Source organism: Carassius carassius, chromosome 6, assembly GCF_963082965.1.
Source record: "Carassius carassius chromosome 6, fCarCar2.1, whole genome shotgun sequence".
NCBI classification, from domain to species: domain Eukaryota; kingdom Metazoa; phylum Chordata; class Actinopteri; order Cypriniformes; family Cyprinidae; genus Carassius; species Carassius carassius.
The window spans coordinates 2,146,999-2,159,235 of NC_081760.1; the positions used below are offsets into that span (position 1 = coordinate 2,146,999).

At 35.5% G+C, this 12,237-nt stretch overlaps 1 protein-coding gene across 3 annotated transcripts in view; it reads right to left on the reverse strand.

Annotated features, from left to right (window-relative positions):
• Window positions 1–539: 539 nt before the first annotated feature.
• LOC132142198 (paired box protein Pax-5-like) overlaps window positions 540–12,237 on the reverse strand; it is a 44,309-nt gene continuing 32,611 nt past the window's right edge. For all 3 annotated transcript variants that reach the window (XM_059551869.1, XM_059551867.1, XM_059551868.1), the window contains exons 8-11: window positions 10,004–10,105; window positions 5,500–5,586; window positions 4,599–4,685; window positions 540–2,350 (exon numbers count right to left, since the gene is read on the reverse strand). In XM_059551869.1, the coding sequence (XP_059407852.1) occupies window positions 2,268–2,350; window positions 4,599–4,685; window positions 5,500–5,586; window positions 10,004–10,105 (359 nt within the window). In that variant the 3' untranslated portion in view covers window positions 540–2,267. The remainder of the gene's footprint in view (window positions 2,351–4,598; window positions 4,686–5,499; window positions 5,587–10,003; window positions 10,106–12,237) is intronic.

A 12,237-nucleotide genomic window follows, 5' to 3' on the forward strand; every position in this document is an offset into this window, starting at 1 on the left:
TTCTTTATTTTCATGACTATGAAAATTGTAGAGTCACACTGAAGGCATCAAGGGCTATTTGACCAAGAAGGAGAGTGATGCGGTGCTGCGCCAGATGACCTGGCCTCCACAGTCACCGGACCTGAACCCAATCGAGATGGTTTAGGGGTGAGCTGGACCGCAGACAGAAGGCAAAAGGGCCAACAAGTGCTAAGCATCTCTCGGGGAACTCCTTCAAGACTGTTGGAAGACCATTTCAGGTGACTACCTCTTGAAGCTCATCAAGAGAATGCCAAGAGTGTGCAAAGCAGTAATCAAAGCAAAAGGTGGCTACTTTGAAGAACCTACAATATGACATTTTCAGTTGTTTCACACTTTTTTGTTATGTATATAATTCCATATATAATTCCACATGTGTGGAATTAATATGTTAATTCATAGTTTTGATGCATTCAGTGTGAATCTACAATTTTCATAGTCATGAAAATAAAGAAAACTCTTTGAATGAGAAGGTGTGTCCAAACTTTTGGTCTGTACTTTATATATTATTATTATTTTTTTCTTTTGTTATTTCACATCAAAGGTTTGGTGCTTGTGACGCACTACTAAAACTACAGTGTTCTCCTTTTTCGAAAGCTAATGCACAGTGTATTGAAATAAAAAGCAAGTAAATCAAAAACTGGGAACACTCATCACAGACAATAGCTAAATAAAGCACACTTTTTGTCTTTTCTCGTCTACTAGAATCTAAAGTTAGATATCAATATATCAGTCAACAATGATATTGAAAGCTCTTGTCGTTTTAAGTGATAGATGTAAAGGTTATCTCCGACATGCTGTTGCTACATAGAGAGTTTGGTAAGGCCTCCACCTTGGTCTCATGCATTGTCTCGGCGCAGTATGGATGAAGGGAATTAAAAAAATGCGCTCGGAGAGAATGAGCGTGAAAAAATAAATAAAAAAGCAATTTCTAGATAACAGTTTATTTCTTTTGTGCTTTTAAGAGTGTCTATTTGCACTACTGAAGAGCATCTTTGGGGAGGCTAAGGAGACCATTTGAAGGAACAGACAGTATGACATCACTTCCTGTTGGGGAAGATTTAGCATCGCTAACGGTTTTCCCCTTCTAAAATGGAGTGACTTTACAAAAGTTTGTCAGTGCTTCAAAGCCAGTAAGATCTTTTGATTGCAACTGATTTGTGTTTGGAATGACACATCAGGGGTTTAAAAAGACAACCTTTAGCCAGCAGTAGCATTTGTCTGCAGTAAACTTTTACACACAATTATATATATTACTCTCCGTCATAAATAGCTATAAATTTTACTAATGTACAGTTGAATAAGGGTATTCTGTACATACGTAAATAATATTTATCTACATAGAGGAAGGAGAGGAGTCTTTAAAATACCGATGCTCTTATTCATGACGAAGTGCTTAAATATTTAAATCATGCTGCTATTTTCCAACATATTACACAATGACTGAATCACACAACAGTCCCGTCGTTTAGCCATCGCATTGCGGCTAATGCTAAACTTGCATGTAATTCAGTTTATAAGGAGTCTGTTACGTCTAAATGGCTCCTAGATCAGAACTGAGGGCTCAGATATTCTTGTGCATCACATTACAGCATCTTCCAGTAAAATCTCTACCGTAATTATGCTACATTTTCAAGTGGAAGTGTCCCATGATTGATAGCAAATGCTGGATAATTTTAATGTAAATAACGCCAATATTCTGACCTGAGTTTTCTGTCCAGCTCTATTAAATCTCTGTTCACTCTATATGTTAAGTTCTATCCAAAACAATTGATGGTTTTAGTCTGCCACAGACTATGATGCCACATTCACAAAGATAACAAAATGACAAAAAAATGCATGTAGGTCATCTCAAGCTGCCACTAGTAGATTGTCTGGAACCAATTCCTAACACCTTATCATCTCTAAGAAGAGGCTGCATAGAGATGCAAAGACGATAGGATAAGCAAGGCTTTAATGACAGAAGATGACAGATTTAGTGTGAGCTGAGACCACAGGAATAAAGATGAATGAGTGTGTATTTTACACTAATGAACAGAAGTTAGACACGTTGGCTGAAGCTACAGATTGGACCATTGATTGTAATTGGCAGGAAAACAATGTCACCTCCTCTTACTTTCTTCTTTCTCCTTCCTGCTCCTCATACACTTCTGTTCTTTCTTGTGTGGCTGTTATCAATCCATTCCCGCTCCTCTTTCTTTTTGTTTGGCCCACTCCTTCGCCGTTCCTCGTCTCCTCTGTCAGGCTGGTCAGTGGCGGTCATAAGCTGTGGCAGTCGCAGTGGCAACCGTTCCTGCTCCCCGTGTGGCTGCGCTATAGTAGTACGGAGATCCTACATGGGATGTCAAAAACAAATCTGTCAGTCATCAGATTATCACTTAAATAGCTCAAAGAGGAGGGGACGAGATCTGGGGCCCAGGTTAGGCCCCTTGTGTGACCCTCTAAATTCGTTATCGTCAACTGATGTAAAGTAATCCAGGTTTTGAAAGTCAGTTTAAATTACTCATTTAAGCACCACTAACTCATTTTAAAATAGTTTTGTACACTACTGTTTAGTAGTGATTTTTTTCCCCTTTTTTTATGTTTTTAAAAGAAATCTCTTCTGCTCACCAAGGCTGCATTTATTTTCTAAAAAAATAAAATAAAACAGTAATATTGTGAATTAAAATAACTGTATTCTATTTAAATATATTTTAAAATGTAATTTATTCATGTGATGGCAGCAGCCAGTAAATTCAGACTCATGTGATCGTTTAGAAATCATCTGAATGCTTTGATGCTCAAAACAACTTTTTTTTTTTTTGTGGAAACTGATACATTTTTCTTAAGATTCTTTGATGAATGCAAGAAAAAAAATATTTTGTAACATTATGGAATGTCTTTTTGATGTCACTTTTAAATAATGCATCTTTGCTGAATAAAGGATTTTACTTCTTAAAAAAAATAATAATAATAAAAACAAAATCTTAACTAACCCCAAAATTTGGTATGTATGTGTGTGTGTGTGTGTGTGTGTGTGTGTGTGTGTGTGTGTGTGTGTGTGTGTGTGTGTGTGTGTGTGTGTGTGTGTGTGTATAATTTTTTTTTATCATTTCAACTCATATTTGTGACTCTATATTTATTTTATAACTACCTTTTGAACTCCTGTTGCTCCCAAATCACATTAAGATAAATGCTAAATATTAAACGATTTCATTGCTGAGAATAAGTCTGATTACAGAATGATGGATGTACAGCCCAGTGTACTTTTGAATTATCAGTCCTGGACAATCATGTCACCCTTCCTCCTGATGAAATGACTTTAGTATCATCGTTAGTTTTAGCAAGAAATATTTTTCTTTATTACATGAGACAGTGGTTATGAGCGAGGGCTATAATGAAGTGGAGGGACAGCTGTGCTGCTCAGTCTTTGTTTCTGGAGGTAAAGAGTTTGAAATTGTGAGAAATATGGTGGATGTGTGTGTTTGTCTTCACTTGAAATGAAGATTGTGAGTATGATAAAGCAGCTTTTGAGTTGCTGTAAAAACAGAGTTTGACAGTGTGAGGTATACCAAGATATCACTGCTTTTGAATGAAAATATCATTACTTGTGAATAATTTTGGCAGTGTGCATTTAAAAACTGAGGTGCATAAGCTCAGATCAAGGAGGCCTATGATCAGTCAGTTACAAAAAAAAAAAATACCTGAGCTAATTGAAAGAAAACAATTTAACAAAAAGGTTGAGTCCAATATTTGGTAATAATATAGCATGATGAACATTTTATAAACAGTTTTTTTTGTTGGCCGGTGATTTTTGACTGCGAACATCACAAGTGTAACAAAGGTGGTGAAAAAATCCCAAGAAAGTATAAAAATCATTATTTTGGGGGAAGTTGTTACACCTTGTGTGAGCAACGTCAATAGGCTTTAGTCTGACGTGAAATAATTAATTGAAATCATTTTTAGGAAAATTAAAATCATCTCAAAATGACTTGGACACAACTTATAATCACAATTATTTTACTGGTAATGTAAAATTAAGTAATATTGTGAATACTGCAAAGATTTATTAGCGTTGTATGTGCCCAGTGAGCGTACTTAGACTGGTTTCTCAGTCCTTCCTGGCCTCAAATTTGAATTAATTTCCTTGAACCTTTAATCAGGTTAACACAACAATGAATTGTATGTAGGTAAATATTAATAACTACCATGACTCATATATGGCTGGCTACAGTGAAAACTGCATTTGAGAATGTTTTAATCCACTTCAAAGCATATGCCTTTGAGCACTTCACACCAACACTGTCAAACTTCTGTCAAATCAGGGTCTCGCTCTTGACAACACAAAGCGAAAAGCTCATGAAATCCCCAAGGAATCCCTTCTCCGTTGGGAACGTTAAGGTCAGCTCTGTGGCTCTCTCTTACACACATGTAACTGTTTTTAAGCTTTGCTCTGGACTGATGTGTCAGTCTGGGGTTTGCTGAACGGGGCAGGTTCTTCTGAACCGCTCATTCGGTGTGTCGTACATACAGATATGGCAAGCTAAGATGACTGTTTCAAATGTCCTGAAATCATCTCTGATGGCGTGGGTGTTCTGTACCTGTAGGTTGTGGGGTTTGGCCAGGGAATAGACCCGATGAAGCTGCTCTCTCTGAGCCCAGTAAAGGACCGTACTCCTGCTGGAACACTGAGAAGAGCAAAGTGCACACACATACAACAAGTTAACATCAGTCAGTTTATAGTTTACAGCAAATGAGGGTCTTTTAGAAATTAAACCTTTGTAAAACATTCTAAACCGATGCATTTTATTTTGCATTTAAAGGAATAGTTCACACAGAAATTGAAAATGCTTTTATTATTTTCCCAACATGTACATCCAATCCACCTTTCCATGTTTTTGAAAGAAGCCTAAAACTCTTAAAAATAAAGGTTATTTTTGGCATTGGTGGATCCATGAAGAATTTCTTTCATACAATGTTCTTTAGTTGTATCAAAAATGTTGTTCACATTAAGATAAAAATGCAGGGGATGTTTTAGGAAACCCAAAATGGTTATTCTGTGGCATCATTCTGAAAAACCACATTTGGAAGGTGTATGAACAAAAAGTGTTTTTATTTAATTTAAAACAGTAATATTGTGAAATATTGTATTTTGTTAGAATATTCAGTGTCACATGATCCTTCAGAAATAATTCTAATATGCTTATTTGGTGCTCAATAAGATATTTTTTATTATTAATAATGGCGAAAACCGTTGTGCTGCTTTATTTTATTTTAATTTTGTAAGTTTTGTTTTAGGATTCTTTGTTAAATAAAAATTTCAAAGAAAACACATTTATGTAAAAAAGGAATCTCGTGTAACGTTATGCATTTTTTTGTGTCACTTTTGATCAATCTAATGCATCCTTGCTGAATAATTTGGTAAAAAAAAAAACTTACTGATCACAAAGTTTTGAATTGTACAGTAAATATGAGCTGTTATAATATAAGCTAAGCTTTTACCTAGTAGACTGGGGTTTGCAAATCTCCAAGACTCATTGTACGTTGAATACTGCGGATGGGAATAAGGACTGCCAGAGAAATCTCCTCCTGAAATTCGAGAAAAGACAATAGAAGTGTTAGATATGCATGTAGAATTGCACAAACTCTTCCATTTGTAAGTGGATTGTACATCTGTGTAGGAACCTAAAAGGTCCGACTGGCTGAGTGGAAGTCGATTTGTGGCAGTTGTTCTCCTCCATTGCTTCAGTCTAGTTTTCCCCTTATCTCCCTCTCTCTTTCTCTCTCTCTTTTCCCACGTTCCCCCTTTCCCTGGGGAACACTTTCCCTTTGCTGGCTGTCACAAAATCAGAGGCCCCAGCACTCTCTCTCTCATGCATCAATGTCACTGGCAAAAGCCTTTGTAAAGGTTAAAGTGGTGACTCTTTGTCAATTAACGAGTCTGGAAGGACCAGATTTTATGGGGTTTAGATCCACTCATTAAAAAATACTGCGGAAGATACAGACTATCCTTACAGTGGAAGAGACCGAATTACTCAAGAAACATGGTGAGGGAGAAATTACTCCCAATGATAAAGATTTTTTTCCAAGTTTGACTGTTTCACCTATTTTAGAGGAGGAAGGTGGAATTTTTCTGGATTCAGAAAAAGTAGTGGTCATGGACCTTGAAGAAGTGAAGGGCAAGAGATTGTATAAGTCATGTGTGAAATGTTTTAATAAAAAAACATTACATGGAAAAACTGATACACCTTGGCGAATTGTGTTAGGTTTGGATGAAGTTTTTAAGCCAAATTGGAAAACTTTTTACAAGTCACCATTAAATAAGAAAATTGGAGATTTGCACTGGAGGATTTTACATTGTATTATTGCTGTAAATGCTTTTATATCTGTGTAGAATCCTGATGTAGGCCATGAATGCCCATTTTGCTCACAAAGGGAGACTGTGTTTCATGTTTTTATGTATTGTCATAGACTTAAACCTTTATTTGAGGTTTTACAAAATTTGTTTAAGTCTTTTGATGAAGAATTTTCATTGCAAGCTTTAATCTTTGGTGTTAAATATACAAAGAGACGACAGAGAGAGTGTCAGTTGTTAAATTTTGTTTTGGGCAAAAGCAAAATGGCAATATACAAGAGTCGGAAAGATAAAATTTAACAAAATCAGGAATTTAATCTGGTGTCTATGTTTGGTGCTATATAATTACTCAATTTATGTAATTTATTTTAAATAGTTTGGTTTTAATGCTTTAAAACACTTAAATTGTAATAAAAGTGTTTACAAAATTAAAAAAAAATCTCTCTCTCTCTCTCAGACATGTCACACTTTGAGTGTTTTTCAATGACAAGAAATGAAAGCAACAGTTTATTTTATTTAAAGCAACAACACCATATGTATTATTCTTATAGTTTAGAATAGCAATATAGCAGAAGTTAATCTTATCACATTTAGACTTTGTATGTACTGATTGTTTGTACAGAGAATGAAGGGAAAAAAGAAATGGGAAGAGGGCAGATTTCTCAGCAGGCAACAAATCTAATCACAAAACTGCACAAATTGAGAGTTACACAAAACATGGTTTCCAAGTATATAATTGGACTGTTCACACTGTGAGTACTTTGATCACAGCAATAAAAAAAATACATATTCAAATATAAAATGGTTATTTTAAATTGTAATTATATTACACAATATTACAATTTTACAATAATTGTGCATGTGTCTTCCAAAACTTAAAAAACATACTAACTCAAACCTTTCGATCAATAGTTCTTACTTTTAGCTTTTAGCTTTACTTTTAGCTTTGTGTTAGGACTTTATATGTAATATCATAGTTCATAAACAATATATAATTATACAGAAAATGAGATTTGTGTACATAGATACAAAAGGCTCACACATACTGTATATTATATGAAAGAATAGGGTGACATGATTCATACGATTGTTGCTATCCAAGTAAAGTTTTTTTTAAGTGTTTTTCATTTTACAACTTTGATCTGAATTTAATCGATTCCAGTGTCTCTTCATGAACACAGAAAATGTCAACTCTATGCCACAGCGACGGATGTTTAGGGAAGATGCTGTTGAAAGCGAGGGGAATGACTTATGGATGGAGAACAGAAGAGGAATGGGGTCTCCCCAGCAAGAGAGATGGGTTACAAGGTCATAAATGCTTGTCAGAAACGGGGAAACATGGGGGATTCAGTCGGAGGGAGATACCAGACAAGGGTACAGATCTTGCTCTGAAAAGAGAGGACACAACAAGACCCTACGAGTGACTGTGGCAACGGGGAGAGACACCAGCATGACAGACTGAAGACACGACAAGAGACATTTTGTTGTTATGCCTCGGGATTGTTGTGCTGTGTTCAGAGAGTCGATACAAGGGTGGGTGAATAGTCCTTTTATCCCTGAGTTCTTGCTTTTTTATACCGCTCTGTTTGTCTTCTTACACTATAGTTTTCTCTTGTGTTACCATGCACTTGATATTGAAGCTATAAGCGTACATTTGTTCCATACACTTTAATGAGACATTGAGAAATTACCAAGTAGCTTTTTTTCCTCTTCATAGTTATTTAGCTAGTCTGTAAAGCCACATGTATCAAGAGAATATTAGCTGATTAGACTGCGTTCATTCTTTCACATTTTAAACTCCTAAGAAAAGTATATAAAAATAGGATGCCATGTAATATTAATATGAAGAATTTGTGCTTTCCCCATTTTTGAATGACACATTGCATTGTTTTGTGTTTTATTTTAAAGAAATATCCTAATATCATAGCAGAAAAGTACTAGTAAATTTTCAATTTTTCCTACTTTTTTTTTTTATACTTTCTTTCTTCATTACAGTATACAGTAGTGTTTTTACACTTATTTTATAATATGGGATGCAACAATATTGAAATTCTAGCTGATGTGATGCTTATTTTAAACTTTGTTTAAACACACTAAAACATAATAAGTTCATTTAGTACCATTTTCATTAATAAAGTAACAATAATACAGGTTGCAGAATATTTAGGTCCGCGATGCACATCTGCAAAATTAACACATTGTGTAATCACATTGGAAATCACAAGAGTTGGACCTTAAACCTGTTGGTCCACATTGAAGTGCATTATATGTAGAAAAATCCTGGAATATTTCTCTTAAAAACCTTAATTTCTTTGCGACCGAAGAAAGAAAGACATGAACATCTTGAATGACATGGAGGTGAGTAAATGATCAGAAAATGTTTATGTTCTTAAAGGGAAGGCGCATTTCAAGAGAGGGTTATTTTAAAGGTTTAATTTGGATATGATATATAATGTCACTTTAAATAAGTTAGACCTATACATACATACATATATATATATATATATATATATATATATATATATATATATATATATATATATATATAAAGATCTATTACACTCCAAAATTATAAAACATTTGTTAGGCCACATTTTACAAATCACTTGATAACTAACAACTTATTTCATGACACTGAAATACTGCAGGGTGTCAAACATGTTGGAATACAATTCTCCTGCTTATTTCAAGTATCTAATATTGTACAGCTGACCATAAATAACTTGTCATTATTTTAAATAATGTTTTGGTATAAATATAAAATTGGTAAAATACTTCAGTGTAGGCATGTTAGTCAAATATAATTTACGGAATATCTCAAAGCTTTAACCTGCATAAAAATAAATAAAACAGTTTAAAAATAGTTAAATTCAGTGAGAAAACCACAGACCTGGCAACCCTCCCCTTTAATCAAATGATGTTGGATTAAGGAAAAAATTATCAGGTTGTATTATTAAAGTCCCTTGTGTATCTATGTGAACAGTATTCAAAGCCATTTACATGCTTTTGTGTTTGTGAATATGAATATCCTAGTGAGAGAATTCATGTGCATTTCTGTAATTCTGAAGTGGCCTGCAGATAACAAAAAAAAAAAAATAGCTCAAAGAAAGGAGGCCGAGGGAGTCTGCAGGAGAATTAATTAATTAGTCAAGGGTCACTGATGATTCTCATTATAAACAAATTACTGATGTTGAGAAGGGACAGCTATGTGACTGGAGTCTAATAGTCCAGCTACTGCTGCTGAAGACTCAAAGCCAGTCCAGTCACCCCACACTCTGCCAACCACCCAACACCCCACCCTCTCCATCCCATAACCCCCTGGGAGTGCTGTCAACCTGGCAGATGGGGGAGACAGGAAGTGGCAAAGACTAGACCCCCCTCCCATTGGAACCCAACTGAAATAAAGCAGAAGTGAAAAGGAGGTATTGGAAGAGTGACTACCGCAAGATGAGCAAGAGGGTGATAGAGGAAGAATTAGGATGCCACATGTATGAAAATAATTATGATAATTATTTTCATCAACACTCCCTTTTTCAGCAATATGCCAAAAAAATCGAGAGAACTCAACTGTGATAGGAACTTAAAACTGTTGTCTCTGTGTATATGGAGTTAAAAAATTGATTGACAGGCATGTATGCGAGTGAGACTCACCGGGTACCATTCCTGTGAGGGAGGGTGTGGAGTAACTACCCTGCCCTGTTGGAGGAACATGAGGAGGGTAACCAGGGAGCGTGGTACTGGCCAGGTCACGACCTGTAAAGATAAAAAAAGCATTTCTAGCATTAATAGCATCGACTCCGACTCTGACTTCTTTTTGATGAATCATTTCAATCACCACAACCTCTTATGAAGCAATTTCATCCATAATTATTTCAGTAAAAAAAAATTGTAGCACACCCTTAAAGGGATAGTTCACCCAAAAATGAAACTTACCCCATGATTTGCTAACCCTCAAGCCACCCTTGGTGTGTATGACTTTCTTCTTTCAGACAAATGCATTAGGAGTTATGTTTAAAAATGTCCAAGCTTTATAATGGAAGTGAATGGCTGTTGAAGCATTGATTTGCTTCAGAAGGACTTTATTAACCCCCTGGAGCCATGTGGAGCTCTTTTTATGATGGATGGATGCACTTTATTTTGCTACAAAATCTCAACAGCTATTCACTGCCATTATTTATTTTTTAATACAACTCTGATTGTATTCGTCTGAACTAGGATGGATTGAGGATGAGTAAATCATAGGGTAATTTTCTTTTTTTTGGGTGAACTATTTCTTTAAGCTAAGCTTAAATTGCAATTTGCTTTGTATCTCGCATACCAATATTTTAATGTTTTTTTTTTAAAAATCACTGTATGGCCAACTAAGATTTTAAGGTGATCAAAGTTGGAGTGTATATTATCACGATTTGTTGTTTGTTTTTGGAGTGATTGGATCCAGAAACTGAATTCAGATTTAACAACTGGATTCTGATAAACATTCTATTTGCAATTCATACTGAGTATTACCATTTGTTTTTTGTATTTTGGTTCCACATATGAAAAAAGTCCCAAAGAAAGGCAAAAGATAATTGACCATTGTTCGTCTCCAAGCAACATGAATAAATGCTGTTCATGAATGAATTTGAGTTTCTGAATAAATCGGTAGACTGAATGATTTAACACAGGGACTAGTGGCCTAGTGGTTAGAGAGCTTGACTCCTAACCCTAGGGTTGTGGGTTTGAATCTTGGGCTGGCAATACCACGACTTAGGTGCCTTTGAGCAAGGCACTGAAACCCCAACTGCTCCCCGGGCGCCGCAGCATAAATGGCTGCCCACTGCTCCGGGTGTGTGTTCACAGTGTGTGTGTGTTCACTGCTCTGTGTGTGTGCACTTCGGATGGGCTAAATGCAGAGCACGAATTCTGAGTATGGGTCACCATACTTGGCTAAATGTCACGTTATTTTCACTTTTTTTTTTAATGACTTACTCATAAAATCAGTTTGTTCCTGATAAATCAGTTTAAATAAATCAATTACAAAGAATGATTTAATGAATGACTTATAAAGGGATTCACTTGTCGTCATATTTTGTCATATCAGTGTTATCTGCAAAACTCTTCCCACCAGGGGCAAGTTTTTTGCAAAAGAATACATAATCAATCATTGCATATTAAAACAGTTTCCAACAAAAGTAACCGCACTCATTTTTATGGCTCCCAGGGACAGAATGTTTTGGGAATGTTAATTTCTGGTTTTGATAGCTAAAGCTCAACAGTTAAAAAAATAAATAAATTGTGCATACATCTCTGACCCTCACTAGTGTATTTTTAAAGCTGACACAGAAATAGTTCACACTGCAAATTGAATGAAGCAGGAATCTATGCTGTAGCTTATTAAGTAAGATAAGTGACATCTTTTGAGCTTGGTAAACTTGTGACATCCTGTTTAATCGTCCCGATTAATACAGCCATCTCACTTTATGTCAGATCACAAATCTGCCTTTGCCCCAGTGATAGAGCCTCTGGTATAATTATGCACTGATGTATGACAGGATCTGGTTGTCTCTACTGTTAGGATACAACATACATGGCCCTGTCTCCCTCAGGCCTGATTCACTAAAGAAAGAAAGGGGCAAATTCAGAGGAACAGAAAAGAAAATCAGATCAGTGAAATAGCTCTTTAGTCACAAGTAACTGACACGCTTGTCAATACCGTTAAACTACAGATAGAGTTCATAAAAACGAATATGGATTAATAATAATATTAATGGGAGACTTAACTCATCCATTTCACAATGATCACTGGGCAGTTTCTAAAATTAATTCTCTCTTGGTTTATCCCTCCTCTCTCTCTCTGTTGTTTGGATGTATAACTATTGGGCTACATGACATGACTGTCAGAGTGA